Below are 23457 nucleotides of genomic sequence, written 5' to 3' on the forward strand. Positions count from 1 at the left end.
GCTGGACTGAAATATACAGCGTCGATAAGAGGTCTCAGGGGAGAAACTTGTGGGAGTCAGATATCGCGAATGAACTGGGTGAACGGCGTCTACATGATTATGATCAGCAGTTGTCGTGAATAGTATATTTGTGTGTGGGTAGAGATGGTGGAGTTTTTTCCCCAGATCAATGAAAAAAAAAAAAAAAAAAAAGGTTATTACAACACTATCACAGTATTTATTACTGGGTTTTTTTGTCTAGTTTTTTTTTTTTGTTGCTCCAAACAGATAAAATAAATGTCAATGATAACATTTTGTGTCAAATGACAAAAACATCTCAACAAATGTGTTTGTTTTCTTTAGTACCAAGAATTGAAAGTTTGGCCCGTGTTGTTATGATGGGGCATAAGCCGTTAGCATAAGGGCATGGAATTCTCCTCGCGACTCCAGAACTCTCCCTGCTGTGCTGTAATGAAGGGACAGCTGACACCAAATCAATTCCGGATGCTTAGAGTAAAGCAGCTCAGCCAGGGAGCATCAAACAGCAACAGAGCATCACTGTGGCCCATGCTGGTCTCGAGCCGGCTATTCTTCACAGGAGATATCCCACCAACTGTCGTGTCACATGTTTGCTTTGAAAACCATTTTGATTTGAACATAAATCTCAGAATCCTTTTTGCAAAGTTTGTAAATGCATCTGCTCTTATTATAAATCCAGCAGTACCATGCATTTGATAGTCTCATCGTTGAAATTCAGTAGATTCTGCCTAATTTCGTCAAACCATTGTTAAAAAACTGTTTATTTTCTAAGGTATTTTGGATGTAATTTGAAGGGTCTCTACTAGTTTACCCACAGCGTTACTGCTATGAATGAACTTCAAAGTCAGCGTTGCCCTCAAGGCAGATTGAATTACATTTGGTTCTAAGTTTTTCCAGATACAGCCTGAAGCCTCACATTTCTCCTCCAGACTGGCAGAGCTACGTCAAGAAAATTAGTAATTTCCCAATTCTTGTCCTTGTTTTGCTTATTTTGCTCCAACATCTGTTTTTTGTGAACTTTGTTGTCACTGTAACACCAGGCCGAGCTACTACATGTACAGTATGTGCATGCAATCCTGCTGGAGCTTGTAGCTGGTGCAAGAGGTCTGCGAGTTGATGCCAGGACACTTTGGGATCAGACTGATTATCAGTCTGTTCCAAATATACCAAAGTGAAGGACAAGACAAAGACAGTGTGACTGTGCGCAGAGGCGTGAGTTAACACTGCATCACAGGACATCATCCAGCTCTCTTCTTGTTCCTAACATCTCCGGCTCTGCAGCGGATCAATACCTCGACCAGATTTATTTTTTTTTCCTGGTACAGGTCTTGCTTTTGGTTACAGTTATGATCCAGGTCCTTGTAAAGGAAGCTCAGCCCAGCCCACTGCGGAGTGAGCATGGGACCAGCTGTCACTGTCTGACTATTATTCTAGATTAAACCGAACCTTACTGTGTTCAGCCTCTTCGCACAGTATGACGCCACAGCGTCCAGTAACAGTGGCAATGTGTTACCAAAATTACCAGCAAAAAAACCCTAAACTTTCATGTATTTTTTTTTTTTATTCTTTAGTATAATATTCATTCACTTCTTTATTTACATGAATGAGAATTATCTTGTAAGTTTGCACACACCACTCAGATGTCAAACCATTTGGTTCAACAACCAAATGTTTCTTAAAATATTATACTATTTATTTGTAATTTAACAAACATCTCATAAGAGGGTCAGACTCGGTGGCAGCCATGTTTTGGCTTCTATCTATTGACCCTTAATTAAGGAATATTTGCCTCTTTTACTTCCCCCATCTGTTTGCTGAGTGAAGGCAGTATTAAAAGATTTAGGTAAAGCTGATTTACTGCATTGTCCCTTGATATGCTTAGTGTCATTTCCTCAATGTGCATTACACTCACCGCACAGATTCAGCTAAGCCAATGTCAAAAGTGAACGGCGGTGTTGATGGAATAAAGAAAACACCAGGTAATTCACAACAAATTCCTGATCTCAGTAATAACGTTTCTTTATTTTATTTTTTTTTAAATATATATATATATATATATATATATATATATATATATATATATATAAAATAAATGTATAAGTGCAACATTTCGTGAAGCATCCTGGCTTTCTACCCATATATCAGTATTTATTTTAGCAAATCCAGTAGTGGAGTTTAAAAAAAAAAAAAAAAAAAAACTTTTGTGGATAGAGCTTACCGCTCCAAATGATTCTTAATTAAAACATATTAAGCAATGATTTATTGTATTTCTAAAGCAGGTTATCATTGTGCTGCCTAGGTTTGATTCAGCGGTGATGCTGTCGACACCGCGCTTTACAGAGCCCTTTTACTCGACTTGAACGCAGCAAAGCTTTGACCTCATGACGTTGTGAGACTCGCCAACGTGACGTAGGACGAGCCAGCCAGCCGCTGTACGATGCTAGCCGTGGCTAACTTCTGTGCCGCTGCTTTCTTCCAGTTGTAGTGACCTGAGGAAAGCTCTCCGGATAGCCTTTCAACTAACTCCCCGCACAACTCATAACATTCTTTCGGAGCCACTAAGTTTCCGTTTCGGGCCGTCGACATGGCTCTGCAGGGCCCGGAGGAGCTGGGAGAGCAGGTCGAAGAGCCAGAGGACCTGGACGACCAGGACGCCAGTAGCATCTCCCCGGCCGAGGAGATAACTCTGCCCCCCGGGCCCGGAGGCGACGGCGACGACGAGCCGGAGGAGGCTCTCCTGCTGCCGTGGGATCGCTTCTCTACCTGGCTGCACTGCATATGCGTGGTGGGCTTCGACCTTGAACTGGGACAAGCGGTGGAGGTGAGACAAGAGGATCAGCCTGGCCGCGATCCACTCATCAATACCGCTGATGAAAATGCCCGAGTGGGCTTTTTTTTTTTTCCGGGGAGGGTTCAGACTAACTCCTGGTCCAGACTACACACACCTTCCCACCCTTGTCTTAGTTCAACTCCTCTTTGATAATAATAATACTACTACCTAAAAAAAAAAGTTGCCACAACTAAGCAGAATAGTTTCACTATATGCTAACAAGTTCGCCGCAAGATATCGTCGCCAAGTTTGATCTCTGTAGATGTTTTGCTGGTGCAGTCGGTGTGTTCCAGAGAGCACGCAGTCAATGCGGCGGCCAGTTGGCGTCCAAGCCCAGCAGAGAAAGATAACAACACGTTTAAGCAAACACTACACGCGTAGATGCGTTTTTTTGCTCAGCGAGTTGACTGAGTTTCTGACCCAAGGGCCTTCTCTTTTTTTCACTTTCACTTGTGCATAGCGGCCAACCTCTTGCAATGAGGTTGGCCGCCCCCCCCCCCCCCGAGTTAGGTTTTAGTTTTTTGTTTTTGAAGGCTGGATGATGTTTAAACATCCACTTCCAGCGGCATATTCCTGTCGGCCATCTGTAAAATGTCGACTGAATGATTCAAAACGACTTCCTTAAATCCTCATTTTTGCCGATCTTCTCGAAATAAGATACTAAGATGAACATATTAATAGATCTTTCCACCCCAACAACTATTATGTAGGATATGATTTAGTGACGCTCACTCTTCTACTCTTATTAGCTTTTGATATTTTAGGTTATTATTAACATTCTATTCAAAATTTTATTGGAGATTCATTTTCCACTGGCATCCATGTGATGGGTTTTTGACACATCCCAACTGCTGTTCAGTGTTTTGGATTTTAAATGTGTTCTCTGTTTTGCTGTGAACAATTTAGAAGAAAAAGTTGTGACCCAGTTACCTCAAACCACTTTTTAACTGCGTCTCCACACTGAGTTATGAGTAATGCGTTTGTGGGATTTCTTCTTCTTCTTCTTCTTTTTGGTCATATGACTTGGTCTCTTAGACATTTTTTTGAATTTTATTTTTCAATTCTGTTCAACCATTTTGTGGTATCTGTTTTATAGAGACAATCATCATTAGCTTTGGGTTTCCTTTTGTTTTCCTGTCACCATTGAGTCAAATCACACTGCATCCAAGAAGGAGCTCAGCAGGGAGCCGGAACTCAACGAATGTGCTGCCAGTTTGTTTCTCACAGTCTGTTGTGCTCTGTGACTTCACTGGTTGTGGGTTTCTTTGTCTTTCAGGTTATTTATCCTCACCACTCCAAACTGTCAGAGAAAGAGGTGAGTCTCACTGAGTGATTTCATGTAGTGTATATGTCTCAGACTTGTTGTGTTCTTTTTGTTAATTCAGGGAAAACAGCGTTGCTTAACGCAGATTATATTATTATATTTTGGCCTCTGTGACCTTTTATTTTGTCAGGTTTTCCCATTGTTTTTCTCCTGTCAGTCTTTGTCTTCTGGGTTTTGATGCTGTGTTCGTGTTTGACTGGCACAAACAAAATTCTTTGTGTCCGTTTCAGAAAACCAGCATCTGTTACCTCTCCTTCCCCGACTCCAACTCAGGTGAGCTCCTGTTCCTTCTGCACGTTTGATCAAATATTCATGACTGCCGCTTGTGAATTAAGAGCTCTTTTAATTAAAGTTTTATGTTTCAGGTTGAGAGATAATGTTTTTACCAAAGAGGATTAAGGCCAGAAGAAGAAAAAATATTTAAGTTTCCATTTCGAGTTTTATTTTGAAATTTTGTCAACAAAGTCAAAGTTAACAGGAAACTGCCAAAAATGGAAGTGCTCTACTAGGCTTGTGTGCAGAGCCTCGTGGAGTCCACTTTTTGACTTTATTCTCAAAATCTCAATTTTATTCACAGAATTTCAACTTTATTCTCAAAATGCAAACTCGAAAGCAAAAAATCTTTCTTAATATAATTTTTTTTTTACTCTTCTTGTGGCCCTAATCCTCTTCTGTATTTTTTGGTATATGGGGGAAACCTGTTGAAATATGGTGGAGGAAGGGATGTTCAGTCAGGTTGTTACTGGGATGCTCAATGCTCTCAGCTTTTAATGCGAAACAACAGATGGCAGAATAGTCTTTTAAATCTCTTGCAAACTTTAGGAAGTATCAAAAGAACCGGGACTATGATCAGGTAGAGCCTGTGCACACTCAACATGGGAATACAAAGTTGCGTGTTGCTGGATTTCTGCGAATGCTGCCTGTAGACGTGGTGTCGTGGAGTCTCATGGCTGAGCTTGCTTCTCCCACACACTCCTCCAGCTTGTCTGCTAGAGGATGTGTGGAGGTCAGGAGAAGGTCAAAGGCCTCTCAGCGAATCATGGGACGCTTCCTGTTTCCCTTTCTGCCGGTTGTCCGTAAATTAGGCGGAAGCTACTCACGCTGAAGAGATGAATGTACAAATCAAAGATAAATAATTAATTTTAACAAGGAGAAAATACTAACAAATAAAGTTAGTGTTGTCCTTTTTAACCGAGTCTTGAAAATTCACTGACGTCAAATGTATGTGGTTAAAGAAAAAAAAAAAAAAAAAGATTTCCCGTCATCATTACTTTGCTGTTTTCCCAGGTTGCCTCGGCGACACCCAGTTTTGCTTCCGCTTCCGTCAGGGTTCCAACAGGAAGTCGTCACTGGGCTACTTCCTGGAAACCACCGACCGGGACGCACCGCCCTGTCTGAAAGTTTGTAGACACAATCATGACTTTGGGCCGATGGCTTACAATGTTCTGTGTATGTCAGCAGTCTGGTTAACGCGTGTGTTTGTGCGCTTGTTTCAGAGGGAACAGGGTCATTACTACGGTTACGTGTACTTCCGTCAGGTGCGGGACAAGTCCTTGAAGAGAGGATATTTCCAGAAGGTCAGTGACCGGTCACACTTCAGCTTCTGCTAAACCAGCCAAGACTCTCAAAAAGCCATATTTCCATCTGTTGATTTTACATGTTAACCAGCGTAGTCATGGCCTGGGTTTACATTTTACAAACTTTTGCTTTAGAAAATGCTGACAGTAACAGCAAGCCTGGGAAACAAAAGTTTTCATGCCAATCGAATGTGGAAATTGGAACTCCTGAACTGAATTGCTCTGTGTGTGTGCTTCCCCCTCAGTCTCTGGTCCTGATCAGTAAGCTGCCCTACGTGACCTTCTTTCACTCGCTGCTGAAGATCTTGGCCCCAGAGTACTTTGAGAAGCAGGAGCCGTGTCTCGAAGCTGGTCAGTGCGTGAGCGCTGCAGTAACACGTCTTCGCTCCACCTCTTAACTATCCTCCTAATTTTTCCCCCTTTGTTGGTCCAACCTTTTAATTCGGGTATTTTGTACTTTAGTAGCGTTGGCTGCGTTTGGTGAATTTTGAGCAGCGCAAACGAGATTCACTTTGCCTTTTATTGTTGGAAACCAGGAATCTGGACAAACTAAAGAAAAACAATTTGTGGGCGAATGGAAAAAAAAAAAAATCACCTGTTTGTCGACTGGAGGAGAAATTTATTGGTGAATAAACACAGCTTAGTGTATTAAAACGTGTGTACATAGTAAGCCAACAGCTCTTTCCATTACAGGTCTGTTTACCTTCTTTAATCTATTAAACAAAGGCTGATTGCTGCCCGTGTGTTTTCCCCACAGCTTGTAATGACATCGACCGCTGGCCGACGCCCCACCCTGGAAGAATCCTGACGCTGCCCATTATGGGCGTGGTCATCAAGGTAGACACTGCGTATTTCCGTCCCCTCTGGCTGAGCCCTCGTTCACTAGCCAACTTTAACAGACTCACACAATCTGCGTCCTGGGTCGCTCTTTGCAAACAGACTTTCAGAAACCCTCCTTTGCTTTTTACTGTGTGCGCATTAAGCAGTTTTATGACTCCTACCCCTTTTTTTGCATGCATCATTCATTTGTGGTTCATCACCTAAAGCAGGGGAGGGCAAACCTTTTAATTGGTGGGCCACAGTGGGTTCTAAAATGTGATTGTGGGGCCAGAGCAGATGGATGGAGTGTTTTGGTGACCCACCTGATAGAAGGAAAAAACATATCATGAGATATGTAGAAAACACGTGGTTTAATTTCTATTGAAAATGAACAAAAGCAAAGTTACAGCAAAATCAGTGTCTTTGAAGCCCCACGGTATTTAGCTATTTATTGAAATGACTCTTCAAACATTGAAAAAAAAAGAGGATGAAATACAGCTATTTTATGGCTTACTTACTATTAATACAATTTCTTCAAGTTTGGCGGGCTGGATTAAAAAGCTTCACGGGCCACATGTGGCCTTTCTCTGCCTCCTTAAGACAAGAGGTGTCAGACGGCGTTACGTCTGTCCTATAACCACGACCGCAGCCCACATTAACCCGTAACCACAACATAAAACACCACTTCTTACACTTGAACCAAGCGGAGACTTCGGGCCCTGTGCTTCTGAAATGATAAGGGCTGCATGAAGTCGTCTGTGTGTTCTTAGCCTGAGTGAGTACACACAGAAAGGGAACGAGAGGACGGACGTGGGGCGTGTCCTTCTGACGTGTCACGGCAGGTATAACACACGTGCGGTCGAAGAAAAACGAATGACTCACTGTGCTGACATTAGTGTCAATATTCACACCTGTGTGGGACGCCAGCCCAGCGCATGTGAATGTGCTTTAATTTATATGCTTTCTTTTATCCTAAGTTAGAGTTGAACTCTACACACAATGATGAAAAAGTACTGGTTTAATACTGAAAGTTCTAAATTGTTCATGACCTCGTTCATCAAGTTCAGTCACCACCCCAGCAAGTGGTGTTGTTGTTTTATACACACAACCATTCAAAGGTTTGGACACACCCTATGAATTTAATGTCTTTTTTTTCGTTCTCATGGCTATTGACATTGCATTTTCTCACTGAAAGCATCAAACACATGGAATTATGGAGGAAACAATAAAAGTGTAAAATAACTCAAACATGTTTTATGTTGAAATCCTTCAAAATAGCCACCTTTCATAAAAAGCATGTTTAGTTATATGTTTTTCTTTGCTGCATAATTACAAATATCTTGCTCATATATTTGATTTCTTCAGTAGGACATGCAGTTTAGAAAGTTGTAAAGATAAAAAAAAAAAAAATGCATGAGAAGGTGTGTCCAAACTTTTGACTGGTGGTGCAATGTATTTCAAATACTCAAATTTGACAAGGCTTCCTAAATGCTATTAAACAATTCCTTAACATAACACAATATAGAAGAACATCTATGGGAGCTAACCAGTATTATGTAAAGTTTGTTATTTCGAGTATTTTTTTTATTTATTTTTTTTAATGTTTTTTTTTTTATATATATACTTCGTGGTGCAGGTTCGCATTCCGACGTCTTACGACAAACCTGGAACCTCACAGCTGGTCCAGTCCGCGCAGGTAAACACACTGAAGTGACACACACGTCCGTTATATACTTAAAAAAGCAAATAAATAAATAAATAAATAAATAAAACAAACAACTTTCTGGAACTAAAGTGCGTGTCTGTCTGTTCCAGACCGACAGTCAGGTGTCCATCGTACTGCCGACCATCCACGAAGTCGACCTCTTCCGGTGAGAGCCTCTCCGGTGTGTCGCCACCTGCTGTTCGCTTTTCGGTACTGCAGCGCCACTCAGCTTCTCCGCCGTCTCACCTGTCCGTCGCGTTCTCTCGCCCTCCCCCGTCCAGGTGCTTCCACCCCGTCTTCTTCCACATCCAGATGCTGTGGGAGTTGGTGCTGCTAGGAGAGGCGCTGGTGGTGATGGCGCCGTCGCCGGCCGAGTCGTCAGACACCGTCTTGGCGTTGGTCAGGTGAGCGGCACTCCTCAACAGGCTTGGGCAAACTATGGCCCGGGGGCCATGTGTGGCCGGTTAAGATTTTTAATCCGGCCCGCCAATCTGGAAGTAGTTATGTTAATAGGAAGTAAGTATTAGGTCACATTGATTTAAGTACTTAAATCTAAATGCAGAGCAACAATTTGTAACTCAAACACCAATCTAGGCGCTGTTTGTGTTTTTGGTTTGGTTAAATTTCCTCCTAAATACTCCATCCATCTGCTGCTCCTCCTCCGGCCCCCTCTGTCAAATTTTAGAGCCTAATGTGGCCGCACCAGTTAAAGTTTGCCCAGCCCCACATGACCGTCTTTCTTGTCAATCCCCCGTCTCTCCGCAGCTGCATATCTCCGCTGCGCTACTGCAGCGACTTCCGACCGTACTTCACCATCCACGACAGCGAGTTCAAGGAGTACACCACCAGGACGCACGCGCCGTGAGTCACACTAACTCCGCTTGGGGCTATTGTTCCGTCGTTAATTTACCCACGGACCTAACTCCTTCGCTACTGCAGAAAATTCCTCAGTCGCTCTGTGCCAAATGCGTGTCCCGGCAAGCAAGGAAATTGTGAAAATCCGGCGCAGCCATGTTAACAGAGTAGATCCGCATAAAGACGCATGACATCGGCAGTTAAAGATGGCCCATTGGTTAGTTTTGCCGAGGCACTGCTGAGCTCCGTCCCTCTTTCCCCGCAGGCCGTCGGTCATTCTGGGCGTGACCAATCCCTTCTTTGCCAAAACCCTGCAACACTGGCCGCACATCATCCGCATCGGAGACTTAAAGCAAGCAGGTACGTGATGCTGCTACACAGATGGAGATAGATAAAGATAAACAGAGATCATGACTTTTTTTCTTTTTTGAATTTACATATGTGTAAACTTGGATAGTGTACATTTGACAAACCGCAATGTAACAACACACCATCAGGCAAAGAGATGCAATCTAAAACATCTCTAACAAATCTCTAAAGTCTGACTTGTTCAAAAGGGTTCAAGTTATTCACTACTCATCACTTTGTCTGTTCTAATTCTTCATAAAATATCTTATTCCTCAGGGGAGATGACCAAGCAGATGAAAGTCAAGAAGCTCAAGAACTTGAAAACTCTCGACTCCAAACCAGGTGAAGACTTGATGCTTCTGCACCTGCTGCTTTGCAGCTCAAACTGATGATGTCTTTCTGTCGTCCCCGGGGAGGAGATTTAAGGGGAGCTGTGTTGTTCATGAGTGTTCACGTGTGTGTGTGTGTGTGCAGGTGTGTACACTGCGTACAAGCCATACCTCAGCAGAGATGAGGAAATCATCAAGCAGCTCCAGAAGGTGAGGCAGCCCCGTCTCTGTCTGTCTGTCTGCCTGCATGGAAGTATGTGCTTCAGCTTGGAGCCTAACTTTTGATCTCTTTCACTGATGGAACACTGTGCCTTCGAGGGAGATCGGGACTTGTCTTCACCCAACGCACCTTGTGACCTCCTGAGTTTTGGCAGCCGCAGACGTTCTCTTTGCTCTGTTAACTGTCTTTTTTTTGCGGGGTTTTTTTTTTCCCAAGGGTGTCCAACAAAAGAGACCTTCACCAGCACAAAACGCAATTCTTCGGCGCTACTTCCTGGAACTGACGCAGAGCTTCATCATTCCTCTGGTGAACTACCTTTGCCCATATCATTTATTTCATATTGCTCAGAATGTTGCAGTGGATTTTAACGCAAAGTTCCTGAGAAAGTGCTGTAACGTGTGTGTGTGTGTGTGTGTGTGTGTGTGTGTGTGTGTGTGTGTGTGTGTGTGTGTGTGTGTGTGTGTGTGTGTGTGTGTGTGTGTGTGTGTGTGTGTGTGTGTGTGTGTCTCGCAGGAGCGCTACGTGGCCAGCCTGATGCCTCTGCAGAAGTCCATCAGTCCCTGGAAGAATCCTCCGCAGCTCCGACCCTTCGTCCAGCAGGACTTCATGAAGACGCTGGAGAAGGCCGGACCTCAGCTCACGTCCAGACTCAAGGGCGACTGGATCGGCCTCTACAGGTGCAAAGCCTTTGCCTCTGTGTCTTTATGTCATCCTTTTAAACCGGGGCGGGCAAACTTTTTGAAGGCGGAATTTTGAATTTTGAGGGCTTGTATTTAAGGTCACGTTACCTTCTTGAAATCCAGCTGAGAGATAAAGTGAATGCAGTTGCTCCTGATGGCAAGTAAAACAGACCATCACCAGGAGATGACTAGCTCAGACCCCACCTACTCTAGAGATTTTTAGGATGGACAAAATAGGATGGACAAATTTTACCAAATGTGGAACAAATGGAATTTATTTATAACCTGCATGAGAGCAGATATGTTTTTAGTGATCTTACTGGTACACTTTTTTTTTAAATTCTTTTCAATGTATTGATTTCATTTCTGTGTGGTTGTGATGAATGTTTTTTGTCTTTAACGCTCTGTGTTCCTCCCACTGCGTCCCAAGGCACTTCCTCAAGTCTCCCAACTTCGACGGCTGGTTCCGCAGCCGGAGGAGAGAGATGACACAGAAGCTGGAGGCTCTCCACCTGGAGGCGCTGTGTGAGGAGGTGAGTCAGGAGCCGTGTTGTTACGTTAGCAGTTTTCTGCCCAAGTCTTCATCCTTCAGTCTTCATTTGTACGTGCGTGTGTGTGTTTGTGCGTGTCTGCACAGGACCTGCTCCAGAGAGTCCAGAAGCACTCGGAGGTGGAGATGGTTGATCTGGTTCTCAAGCTCAAAGATAAACTGGTTGGTGCTAATTCACAATCTGCACAGTCGTGATTCTTTTCGTAGCATTGGACCGCTGCAGCGAATGCAGGACCTCGTGGCCAAACACAATGTTCTGATTTTTTGGGGGGATGAGATTTTAAATCTGGTAATGTACAGCATTGTGAATGATATGAGCCATTATTGCGAGGAAGTAGTTTACAAGCAGCGTTTGTCTTTTTATACATAAACAACCAAATCATTTCCATTTGGTTTGTGCGTATCTGATGCAGCCAAACCAAAAATGAGCTGCCAAATATTTAAAGCCAATAATTGGGATGCAGTTTAAAGAAAAATGATTTTTTCAAGGGTGTCTGAAAACCGCTACTGTATTTCGGCATGGAGGTTGTGTGACACAGCAAACGTTTCCTGCCGCAGAACCAGGCGGAGAAGGAGCAACTTCCTGTGCGTCAGGGGACCGTGGCCAAGCTGAGGGCCCACATCGAGGCCGTCGTCCAGGTCTTACCCGAGGACCTTCAGGGTATCCTGCACAAGCCCGACACACCCTGATGAGACCACCCCGCCCCCTCGGCGCTGACCGGACCCCTCAGCATGCAGCTTGCTTTAGGGTTTGATGAGTGGAGGCGTCTCCTCCCCCCAGGACTGGATCTCAAGGTGGGAGACACAGAGGACGTCCCTCGGCACCATCGTGTGGTTTCACCCAGCCAGCCAGCCAACCAGCCAGACACACACAACACAAACCCTTCTGAGGGTCCGGGGGGGGATTCTGAGGATTCATGACATTCTGACGTAAAGAATCGAGTCTCGCTCTCACCGTGCGGTAAGCAGCGAGGATGAACGCAGCCGACGTCCGACTCTCGGCCTTTTTAACCTTTTTAATCTTTGAGTTTTTACCCTTTTTTTTTTTTTTTTTTAAAGTTTCTTTTTTTTTTTCAAATGCGTACGGTCGAACGGCTGCAGCCCAGCACAAGTTTGCATTCGCTCGGGTGCACCGCGGTGAAAAGAAGTGCACTTGATGACCGCTGGCGACCGCCGCGCCCTCAGTGCACCCAAAACTCACGTCTTTATGCAAAGTGACTGAATGAGCAGAGCCAAGCAGTGCTTTAGTAGAGGTGGCTTCTGTGGAGGTAGGGATAGGGGGTGCCACTGTCTCACACACACACACACACACACACACACACACACACACACACACACACACACACACACACACACACACACACACAGTATTCATGTTCGATGCGCTTTCTGTTTCGCAAGTCTGAAGGAGTGTTTGCATGTTCTGAAATGTTCAGAAGTCATGCGGTGGGTTGTCGTGATTGTTCTTGCTTTTCGTTTAAAAGGCTGAAATCCAGAAGTTTAGAAGAGACGGCGATGAAAGGTGACTTTATTTTATATTTTACTTTTTTTTTTTTTTTGGGTGGATCCAAAAATGCAAAAACACTAAGCATCTGCACAAGGCGGTGTGTTTCAAAGTGGAATTCCCTCAGGAGCCTCGCCAAGTTTCAGCAGACCAGCAGTGGCACAAGAAGCACATTTCACAAACTGTCCGTGGAAACGAGTGGATCATAAAACCGCTTGGCAAAATTCGTCCCGTTCATTTTGACGGCTGAGCGACATATGTACGTGTTACTGTGTGCACCAGAACGTAGTCCAACGACACACACACACACACACGCACGCACGCACACACGCACACGGTTCCAGTACACTCGGCTCAATTGTAGCTCATATCCAGCGACACTGAACTCTTTAAGTTGCGTTTTAACAAGGGGAAGAAAACATCCGAATGTAAACGCTTGTGTGGACTGCAGTTGGAAGAGGATGTGGTGGGTTTTTTTTTTCTTTCTGTTTTGAATTGTTTCCGCCGGCTGATGACGAGGAACTTTATTTTGTGTTTGAGCCAGGCAGACCGGTGTATCGCGGATAGCGGCTCGTTCTCTGAACATTAAACTTTACATCAGGTGGCTCCATTGAACCAGCAATAAGAAACACTTTCAAAATAAAGCGCATTAGAAATGGCTACAGAAAGAAAGAGTTTCCAATTCTTAGCTAATATATCTATACGTGTGTATATATATGTATGTATGTAGACATATACAGTATGTATATATATATATATATATATATATATATATATATATATATATATGTGTATATATATATATATATATATATATATGTGTATATATATATATATATATATATATATGTGTATATATATATATATATATATATATATGTGTATATATATATATATATATATATATATATATGTGTATATATATATATATATATATATGTGTATATATATATATATATATATATGTGTATATATATATATATATATATGTGTATATATATATATATATATATATGTGTATATGTATATATATATATATATATGTATATGTATATATATATATATATATATGTATATGTGTATATATATATATATATATATATATGTGTATATATATATATATATATATATATATGTGTATATATATATATGTGTATATGTATGTTTATACATATATAATTTATTATATCATATTATATTAGACTGAGGCTAGCTGTAGCCGTCTCAGTTCCTCCATGAGGCCACTGCACAGAACTCACTGCAACAATATCGCAACAATAACCACTAACAGCCGGCCACATTTAACCCAGCATGCACCTGTGAGTTGCCGCAGGCTCCCGTCAAACTTCAGCAGGTCGGCCTGAGCAAACTTCTCCTCAGCTGATGTTTGGCGACGGCACACTTCAGAAGACGTGGGCTTCTCGGCGACGTCGGTGCCTTCTTTGCCCTGAGTGAGACTAGAGTTGTAAAGGGAGAGAAAAAGACGAGCACCTCCTCCAAGCACCGAAGTCGGCCATCTGCTGAGGTTGCTCAGGTTGAGCCACGCTGCCTTCACCAGGCCGCCGCAACCGGTGTCCTCACTACCCCGAGAATCTCGCACAGAGGCAGCTCACATTCTGAACTCAAAATTTCAAAAAACAAAAATATCCGCTCAAAGTCAAGAGTCACACAAAATAAAAGGCCTGCATGTCGAAGCTCTCCAGCTTTTTAATCAGTTGGATGGATGACCTCCATGTTCTGTGTCAGCAGTTTTTGGTCATGTCTGTTTCTTGGTGGACTTGGAGCTGCACTGGCAGTGTTTTTTTTTTTTTTTTTAAAAAGAAAAGAAGACCTTTTTGATATTTTGCCAGTATATGCTTGAATGGCAAACTGGTCCCTTGACATTGATATGACTCTGAATCACGCTGGATATGAAGTCACTGGGGGTAGAAAATCACTAAATCACAATAATGACCGCAATAACATTTTGATAGTTCGTACAGCAGTCTTACATGAATGACTTACACGAATGACTATAAATACTGACCGGCATCTTTTCCTTGTTTTCAGCACAACACCGAATGTTTGAAATCTTCAACATCACATGGTGGAAAAAAAAAAGAAAAAGATTTGTGTATTTTTGTTCCCTTCTTTTCTTTAAGTCATGTAAATAAGTTTACGTTTACCTTCATTCTCAGAAAGAAATTTACTGAATTAACAACAGCAATATGCTGCTTCGTGTACTGGTTCTGAAACGCCTAGTTTTTGGACGACGGTCTAACTTTTATATTTGTATTATACAAACAAGCCTATTTTAACTACTTTTTTTTTTTTTTTTTACGCAGGGCTGTTCTCGTATTCCACTCAATGGAAAATTGTGTATATATTCATGTAAAGTCAAATGGTTGCCCTGACATGACGATGTAAATTAATTATTTTGCTATTGCTGCAGATGTCTTACTAAATACAGAGATATAAACAGCAGAGTTGCTCTGTAATATGTTCATTTATACCACTGACAATGCTGATAAAACCCAATGAATGCTGGTTTTCTTTTTCTTCTTTAATTTTAAAACAAGTTTGACCAGAAAAAAGCCTGTGTTGTTGTTTTTTTTAATTGTCTTTTCAACATCAGCGTCAGCCTGAGACCATGTTTACAACATAGCAAAGATTTAAAGCTAATTAGATTGTAATCAAAGCAAAGACACATTTATATTTTTATTTGGTGTATGCAATTTAATTCATATTGGTAAGCAACAGTTTAATTACTAAATAACGACATTAGAATAAAGGACGTGTTTATGTTGGGGCACTGAACAGTAATCAGGGAAAGTTACATTGCATTTCAATATGTGAGCAGAAAACTTTACAACCGCTTGTTCAAAATGTTAATAGCGCCACTAAATCAGTTTAGTTGCACATTTTTCCTCACTCTCTGTACCAATAAATCCATGTGACCACTCCGATGACCTCAAAATTCTGCTTTCCTGGTTAATCGTAAACAATATGTCAACCATTTCTAGGAAGTAAATGTGGGTCTTATTTTAATCAATAAATGTGCTGATGTCTTTTTGTGTTTAACAAATTGGGGAGGGCGGAGCTGGCATTGTCAGGTCATTCAGATTTACTTTGAGGAAAACAAATTCCTTTAAGCCATAATTTGAAACCATGATGAGACCATAACAATCGTGCTGGTTTTCTGTCAATGGAAACTTTGTTTTCAACAGAACTTCTGGAAACATGGAAAAACCTCCCACAAAGGGTGAGAGTCATTTAGGATCACACAAGTAAAAAAAGAGAAGATTATGTTTGTTATCTGTTGAGTCATGTACAATCAAATTCTGAATGAAATACAAAGGTGAATTAATGATTAACTTTTGATGACAAACTGAAGATAGTGCTTTAATAATCAGTTGAAGAGCATAGGAACGGTCTTCTGATGCGTCGACCCCTCTTTACTTGATCATAACTGCTGTTTCTTCCCATCTTGACGTTTCCCCTCACCAAGAAACTTCTTGTGCGTCCTCTTTCTCCCCACCTCACTGCGCTGCTTCTCAAAAGAATCCTCCAAAAGCGCGTTTCCTCTCAGAGAATAGTTGATGGACGACCAGGTGATGACAGAGCCCCTCTGCGGCCTGGAAAGGTTTCATAAGACACCAATGGTTGGTGACAGTTTTCTCAGGTGAGTGCAGCTAATGGTGAAGTAGACCTCCAAAACTAGGTGGAGGGACGTCAACAAACAAACAAAAGCTACATTTAGATGTGGTTTAAGTGAATAATTTTATAAAGTACACCAGCTGTCCTGGGGTGAGGGTGTGGGCTGTTCCAGAACCAACACTGATAGAGACTAACAACTATCTAAACCTCCAGACTGGAGGCTTTTCTAGTTTTTGTTTAAAACCCGGCAGCATTTCAGTCTTCAACACATCACAGTACACCATAGAATAGAAGTGCATGTCTATTTCTGTTGTTCAGCTACCAGTCAAAAAGCTCAATACTCCTCTTTAATTGTGACGCATAAATTGGGAGAATCCCCTACAAAGTTTCTAGTTTCTTTTGTCTTGTTTCTTCAGTCATTGTCAGGGACTTACCTCATCACTGGCCAGTAAATGTGAACGTATACAAATTCATTGTTGATTTTATTTAGTTTGGAGACAATACTGTAATTGGTGTAACATGATCAAAGTTAGAAGGCAAGTAGACCTACCGATAAATGTCTCTGTATATGTAGCGAAGCACATCCTTGTAGCGGAGTGGGTAATCCCACACCTGGACATCTGTCAGCTGACCATTGAAGCTGGAAAACTCAATCACAGGCTCACCTGACCAGACCATCTACACACACACACACACACACACACACACACACACACAGTATATCATTAAACATTGTCTCAGTGCTGCAATTTCGATTGTTTGTTGTTTTGTGTTTCCAATATGCTGGCTTACTTGTGCAGGCATCAACTTTCTGATGCTCATCTTGGAGCCACTGAACACTTGGGCCACTTTCTTCCTGTTGTCCACTGTGAGACAGATGCTGGTCCACAGCTCGGAAGTGGGTCCCTCAAAATTTTTGTTTGGTTGCAAGACCAGGGAATTGTACTGATTGTTAAACCTCAGGCCGTAAGTGTCCGTGTCTTGGAGATCCAGATACAGACTGTAACTGCTGTCAGATCCGAGCCTGAAGAACGACTGTACTGACCGAGAGTCCATGAGGTATCGCAAGCACACGGACACACCTGCAGGGGTCAGTGTTCACAATGTTAGTTTCACAAAGATCTGGTTGCAAGGAAACACAAACTCGGCAGCAGGTTTTGGTTCATTGGTGCTCAAGAGTTATTGGGAGCAGGAATTATTTTTCAACAATATAATAATATCACACCGACTAAGACAGTTAGTTGTTTTTGGTGGAAACGTGTCTCATAAATCGATGAGTGTTTTTGCTACGCTGAGCCAACGTGCAGAATTGGATGGCCAAACAAAACCGAAGCTGTTACACAACTTTACATTGTGACGTGCATCTTGCAGGAAGGACACGTTGCGCATAAAATAATCCTGTAACCAGACAGGGGGCGCCATTGACTTCATTCAGTGTCAAGGATACTTGAACTGCAAGGTTACATTTGTGTCGGCAAATTTCTTTCATTTGAGAATCTTTGCGCCATTTTCTCTGGGATGACTCGTGAAGGGCTCACCTGTCACAGTGGGTGCAGTCGTCCACGGAGGGGTGGTGGTGTAGGATCGGGTGGGATATGGTTGGGTGGGATATAGTTGGATGGCGGAAGGCATTGAATAAGGTGGAAAAAATACGATGCCGCCACTGTTATCAGACAAAGTGAACATCTTCTCTTCTAAATTTTTTCCAGTGGATCCTAAAAAAAAAAAAGGTTAAAAAGAGGAGAGGGGAGAAATTGAAATGAGGAGTTTGGAGCCTTGACATTCCTGCACCTTGATTGCTTTTGTAATTCTCGTCCTATTGTGGCGTTTTGTGGGTGATGTGTTCATATGTACTTTGTGGCACAGAAACACAATCTAAAAGAAAAAGAAAAACTCTGCTACCTGATAACAAGTGACTTTTGCCTCTATCGGGTGATTTGTCAAAAAAAATGCATACTTTGAACTTTCAAGTCTGACATGTGAGCAGTGCGTAATTTTAAGTGTGTGCGAGTCAAGCAAACGCACGTCTGAAATCAACAGCCAGACACATTTGGAGAAATGAGGGCCTCTCTGTTTGTGTCTGTTGTTGCTAGCAGTAACAAGTTGAACATGACCTCATTTTGTTCAAAGGGAGTACAGGAGCAGGAGTCAACTGACGGAGTCAACTGAATCCCGGTAAAGAGGAATAAAGAAATAATAAAGTGACTAAGGAGGCTCAAACTGGCAGCAGCTGCAGTGTCCACAGCTGCTCCAAGAGAGAACAATCAGCCTCTTGAACACATACGTCAACTTTGCAATGAATACTGTAGTCGACTGCTGCTCTTAAATCTCTGAATGTAGAACACATGCATTTTTTTTAAATTTTTGTTCTAAAAGCAAAGTTTATTTAGATTATATCTTTTATCCCAATCTTAAGCCTCAATTCCACTGCCCAAAAAACGTGTTTTTTTTTTGTTTTTTTTTAATAATCGGCATTTGGTGGCGGTGGAATCGGGAAACCCGCGACAACACCACCTTTTTTTTTTTTTTTACCTGCCGCACGGGGTGACGTTGAGCGTAACGTGCGCTAAATCATAATATCGCGCCAGTCGCGGCGTATATCAAGCACCGATGCAAAGGTTTTCCATCACGTTCCATCAGCGCTGGATAATTGTTCATTGTCCTCTGGCTGTTTCGCCCGCTGCTCGGGCACAAAATGAACCAGTCGCCGAAACAATCGCTGCACGGCGGGAAGCGGCCGCGGAGCTGCGCGCCGCTCCAAGTCTGGCGGCAACGACGTCATCGTTCCACTACAGCCAAAAGTGACCAACAACTAAGAACACTGGCCACCGCCAGACTCTTGCTAGGACACGGAACTCAATGCCGATTGCTTCCGCGACGTCCCGCGACCAAAAACATGGTGTCATCCCGCTAATTTTAGTGGAACATAGGCTTTAGTGTGCGTGTGTTTGTGTGTGTGTGTGGCGCGCGCCCGCCCACCTGTTGATGTCTCCAGAGCTGCAGTTTGTGACTCTCCGAGTCCCGGGCTTGCTAGAGATATGTGCCATATAGCTGAAAGTGCAACAATCACGAATGGAACGCAGATCAACATAGTCTTAATCTCCATCTTGACGCTGCAAGGAGCCTCGGCGAAAGTGTGCGTCCCTCTTTCTGTCTGTCTGTGGGTCTGTCTGGGAGGAGCAGGCTGCCCTTCAGTTCCAGCTTCACACTCTGACTGCGTCATCGGTTGGGTCAGTTTCGTTTCAGAGGTAATGATCTTCTACCGAGATCAAGCACTGCAGCAGCCAAAAGGGAGCCGCTGAGTCGTCGGACCTCCGGCTGCAATGTGGAATCAAATGTACTTAAAAAATAATAATAATAAAATAAAAATAATAAAAAATTTTTTTTTTAAATTCTGGTCAGATCTTTTCATTCTGCCTTCCAACCACTCTGAGTCATCAAACATTATTTTTCAAAAGATTATTCAGCCCTCTGTGAGTTTGTTAGTGTATAATTTTGTCTCAGACTTGTCAAACTCGTCACATTGACAAACCACAAAATAGCACATAAATGTCGCAACACATTACAATCTAAATGTCATATTTCCTTTCTCCCCCTTTTCGTATGTTAATGTTATTATGTCATTAAAATTCACCCGGTGCAACAGAAAAACGAATATTACTCAAGTGTTTTCACAGTTAGGAGCACGGACACAGAAAGGACAACATAAAGATTAACTTCGCCAACATCACAAGTCGAGCGACACTTCCTGGTAGCGATCAGGAAAATCCAGGGATTTACAAAAATAAAAGTTGCACGCGCCCACGTCGCGCACACACACACTTACTGTTTTCGCCTTAGAAAATCCCAGAAGTGTTTATAATTGGGAGGGCGGAACTGCCATTGCCAGGTCATTCAAATTTACTTTGAGGAAAGCAAATTCTTTTAAACCATAATTTGAAACCATGATGAGACCATGACGATTGTGCACAATTGGTTTTCTGTCAATGGAAACTTTATTGTTTTCAACAGAACTTCTGTAAACATGGAAAAACCTCCCACAAAGGGTGAGAATCATTTAGGATCACACAAGTAAAAAAAAGAGAAGATTATGTTTGTTATCTGCTGAATCATGTACAATCAAATTCTGAACAAAATACAAAGGTGAATTAATGATTAACTTTTGATGACAAACTGAAGATAGTGCTTTAATAATCAGTTGAAGAGCATAGGAACGGTCTTCTGACGCGTCGACCCCTCTTTGCTTGATCATAACTGCCGTTTCTTCCCATCTTGACGTTTCCCTGCACCAAGAAACTTCTTCTGCGTCCTTTCTTCCCACCTCACTGTTCTGATTCTCAAAAAGAATCCTCCAAAAGCGCGTTTCCTCTCAGAGAATAGTTGATGGACGACCAGGTGAGGACAGAGCCCCTCTGCGGCCTGGAAAGGTTTCATAAGACACCAATGGTTGGTGACAGTTTTCTCAGGTGAGTGCAGCTAATGGTGAAGTAGACCTCCAAAACTAGGTGGAGGGACGTCAGCAAACAAAAACTAATTGTAGATGTGGTTTAAATGAAAATTTTTATGATGTACAGTAGCTGTCCTGGGGTGAGGTTGGAGTTACAGCCTGGACAACAACCTCCAGTTTATCTCAGAACCAACACTGATAGAGACTAATGACTATCTAAACCTCCAGACCGGAGGCTTTTCTAGTTTTTGTTTCAAACCCAACGGCATTTCAGTCTTCAGCACATCACAGTACACCATGGCTTAGAAATGCCTGTCTGCCTGGAGACGGGACTGTAATTACCATAACATGATCAAAGTTAGAAAGCAAGTAGACATACTCATAATAGCGATTTTCCATGTAGCTCGACACATCCTTGTAGCTGATTGGGTAATCCCACACCTGGACATCTGTCAGCTGACCATCGAAGCTGGAAAACTCAATCACAGGCTCACCTGACCAGAACAACTACACGCACGCATGCACACACACACACACACACACACACACACACACACACACACACACACACACACACACACACACACAGTATATCATTAAACATTGTCGTCTCAGTGCTGCAATTTTGATTGTTTGTTGTTTTGTGTTTCCAATATGCTGGCTTACTTGTGCAGGCATCAACTTTCTGATGCTCATCTTGGAGCCACTGAACACTTGGGCCACTTTCTTCCTGTTGTCCACTGTGAGACAGACGCTGGTCCACAGCCCGGAAGTGGGTTCCCCAAACATTTTGTTTGGTTTAAAGTACAGGGAATTGTACTGATTGTTAAACCTCAGGCCGTAAGTGTCTGTGTCTTGGAGATCCAGATACAGACTGTAACTGCTGTCAGATCCCAGCCTGAAGAACGACTGTACTGACCGAGAGTCCATGAGGTATCGCAAGCACACAGACACACCTGCAGGGGTCAGTGTTCACAATGTTAGTTTCACAAAGATCTGGTTGCAAGGAAACACAAACTCAGTAGCAGGTTTTGACTCGTTGGTGATCATGAATTACTGGGAAGCAGTAACTATTTTTCAACAATGTAACAATAATAATTATAATAATAATAATATCACACAGACTCTTGTCTTTGATGGAAACATGTCTCATAAATCGATGAATGTTTTTGCAATGTTGAGACAATGTGCAGAATTCGATGGCCAAACAAAATCAAAGCTGCTACACAAATCTACATTGCGATGTGCATCTTGCAGGAATGACACGTTGTGCATAAAACAATTCTGTAAACAGACAGGGGGCGCCATTTACTTCATTTCATGACAAGAATACTTAAATTTAAAATCATTTTTAGATGTCTACACAGAAGCTTTGAAGCTTTAAACTGTAGCTTTAAAAAATCTTAGCACCATTTTCTCTGGGATGACTTGTAAAGGGCTCACCTGTCACAGTAGGTGCAGTCGTCCACAGAGGGATGGTGGGGTAGTATCGTGTAGGATAGGGTCGGGTGGGATATGGTCGGGGGGTGGGGTAATATCGGGTGGGATATGGTCCGGGGGTGGGGTAGAGTCGGGTGGGATAGGGTTGGGTGGGATATGGTCCGGGGGTGGGATAGGGTCGGGGGCTAGGGTAGTATCGGGTGGGATAGGGTTGGGGGCTGGGGTAGTATCGGGTGGGATATGGTCGGGGGCTAGGGTAGTATCGGGTGGGATAGGGTTGGGTGGGATATGGTCCGGGGGTGGGATAGGGTCGGGTGGGATATGGTCGGGGGCTAGGGTAGTATCGGGTGGGATAGGGTTGGGTGGGATATGGTCCGGGGGTGGGATAGGGTCGGGTGGGATAGGGTTGGGGGCTAGGGTAGTATCGGGTGGGATAGGGTTGGGTGGGATATGGTCCGGGGGTGGGATAGGGTCGGGTGGGATAGGGTTGGGGGCTGGGGTAGTATCGGGTGGGATATGGTCGGGGGCTAGGGTAGTATCGGGTGGGATAGGGTCGGGGGCTAGGGTAGAGTCGGGTGGGATATGGTCGGGGGCTAGGGTAGTATCGGGTGGGATAGGGTTGGGTGGGATATGGTCCGGGGGTGGGATAGGGTCGGGTGGGATAGGGTTGGGGGCTAGGGTAGTATCGGGTGGGATAGGGTTGGGTGGGATATGGTCCGGGGGTGGGATAGGGTCGGGTGGGATAGGGTTGGGGGCTAGGGTAGTATCGGGTGGGATAGGGTTGGGTGGGATATGGTCCGGGGGTGGGATAGGGTCGGGTGGGATAGGGTTGGGGGCTGGGGTAGTATCGGGTGGGATATGGTCGGGGGCTAGGGTAGTATCGGGTGGGATAGGGTCGGGGGCTAGGGTAGAGTCGGGTGGGATATGGTCGGGGGCTAGGGTAGTATCGGGTGGGATAGGGTTGGGTGGGATATGGTCTGGGGGTGGGATAGGGTCGGGTGGGATAGGGTCGGGGGCTAGGGTAGTATCGGGTGGGATAGGGTTGGGTGGGATATGGTCCGGGGGTGGGATCGGGTCGGGGGCTAGGGTAGTATCGGGTGGGATAGGGTTGGGGGCTGGGGTAGTATTGGGTGGGATATGGTCGGCGGCTAGGGTAGTATCGGGTGGGATAGGGT

General features: G+C 43.5%; 3 protein-coding genes across 3 annotated transcripts; 2 read left to right on the forward strand and 1 right to left on the reverse strand.

The window, feature by feature from the left end:
* Positions 1-2418: 2418 nt before the first annotated feature.
* On the forward strand, positions 2419-16374 carry dennd6a (DENN/MADD domain containing 6A). The gene is made up of 20 exons (XM_076024824.1): positions 2419-2839; positions 4125-4163; positions 4403-4445; positions 5460-5572; positions 5669-5749; positions 5995-6100; positions 6507-6586; positions 8205-8264; positions 8384-8439; positions 8555-8677; positions 9039-9134; positions 9394-9488; positions 9753-9818; positions 9951-10015; positions 10242-10331; positions 10539-10702; positions 11136-11238; positions 11343-11417; positions 11814-12216; positions 14809-16374. Exons 1-19 carry the CDS (start codon positions 2603-2605, stop codon positions 11943-11945), a joined length of 1824 nt encoding a protein of 607 aa, XP_075880939.1. The 5' UTR covers positions 2419-2602; the 3' UTR covers positions 11946-12216; positions 14809-16374.
* LOC142887297 (uncharacterized) lies at positions 16028-19651 on the reverse strand. The gene is made up of 5 exons (XM_076024825.1): positions 19375-19651; positions 17934-18110; positions 17188-17477; positions 16946-17073; positions 16028-16373 (listed from the first exon to the last, which is right to left on the reverse strand). The coding sequence occupies exons 1-5, from the start codon at positions 19616-19618 to the stop codon at positions 16202-16204; spliced, it is 1011 nt and encodes a 336-aa protein (XP_075880940.1). The 5' UTR covers positions 19619-19651; the 3' UTR covers positions 16028-16201.
* A 2952-nt stretch (positions 19652-22603) lies between these two features.
* LOC142887073 (uncharacterized) lies at positions 22604-23439 on the forward strand. Its single transcript, XM_076024384.1, has 3 exons — positions 22604-22613; positions 22753-23313; positions 23435-23439. The coding sequence occupies exons 1-3, from the start codon at positions 22604-22606 to the stop codon at positions 23437-23439; spliced, it is 576 nt and encodes a 191-aa protein (XP_075880499.1).
* The last annotated feature ends 18 nt before the right edge of the window (positions 23440-23457 follow it).

Source organism: Nelusetta ayraudi, unplaced genomic scaffold (assembly GCF_046127955.1).
Source record: "Nelusetta ayraudi isolate G7.1 ecotype Tasmania unplaced genomic scaffold, CSIRO-AGI_Nayr_v1 ptg000017l, whole genome shotgun sequence".
Classification (NCBI taxonomy): domain Eukaryota; kingdom Metazoa; phylum Chordata; class Actinopteri; order Tetraodontiformes; family Monacanthidae; genus Nelusetta; species Nelusetta ayraudi.

Excerpts from the sequence above, each read along its gene's own strand:
- dennd6a (XM_076024824.1), top strand. The coding sequence starts at position 2,603 with ATGGCTCTGCAGGGCCCGGAGGAGCTGGGAGAGCAGGTCGAAGAGCCA. Across the intron at positions 9,135-9,393 it reads ACCACCAGGACGCACGCGCC|GCCGTCGGTCATTCTGGGCG; the intron begins GTGAGTCACACT and ends CTTTCCCCGCAG. Across the intron at positions 9,489-9,752 it reads CGGAGACTTAAAGCAAGCAG|GGGAGATGACCAAGCAGATG; the intron begins GTACGTGATGCT and ends CTTATTCCTCAG.
- LOC142887297 (XM_076024825.1), bottom strand. The coding sequence starts at position 19,618 with ATGACGCAGTCAGAGTGTGAAGCTGGAACTGAAGGGCAGCCTGCTCCT. Across the intron at positions 18,111-19,374 it reads AGCTCTGGAGACATCAACAG|GATCCACTGGAAAAAATTTA; the intron begins GTGGGCGGGCGC and ends TTTTTTTTTTAG. Across the intron at positions 17,074-17,187 it reads GAAAGTTGATGCCTGCACAA|ATGGTCTGGTCAGGTGAGCC; the intron begins GTAAGCCAGCAT and ends GTGTGTGTGTAG.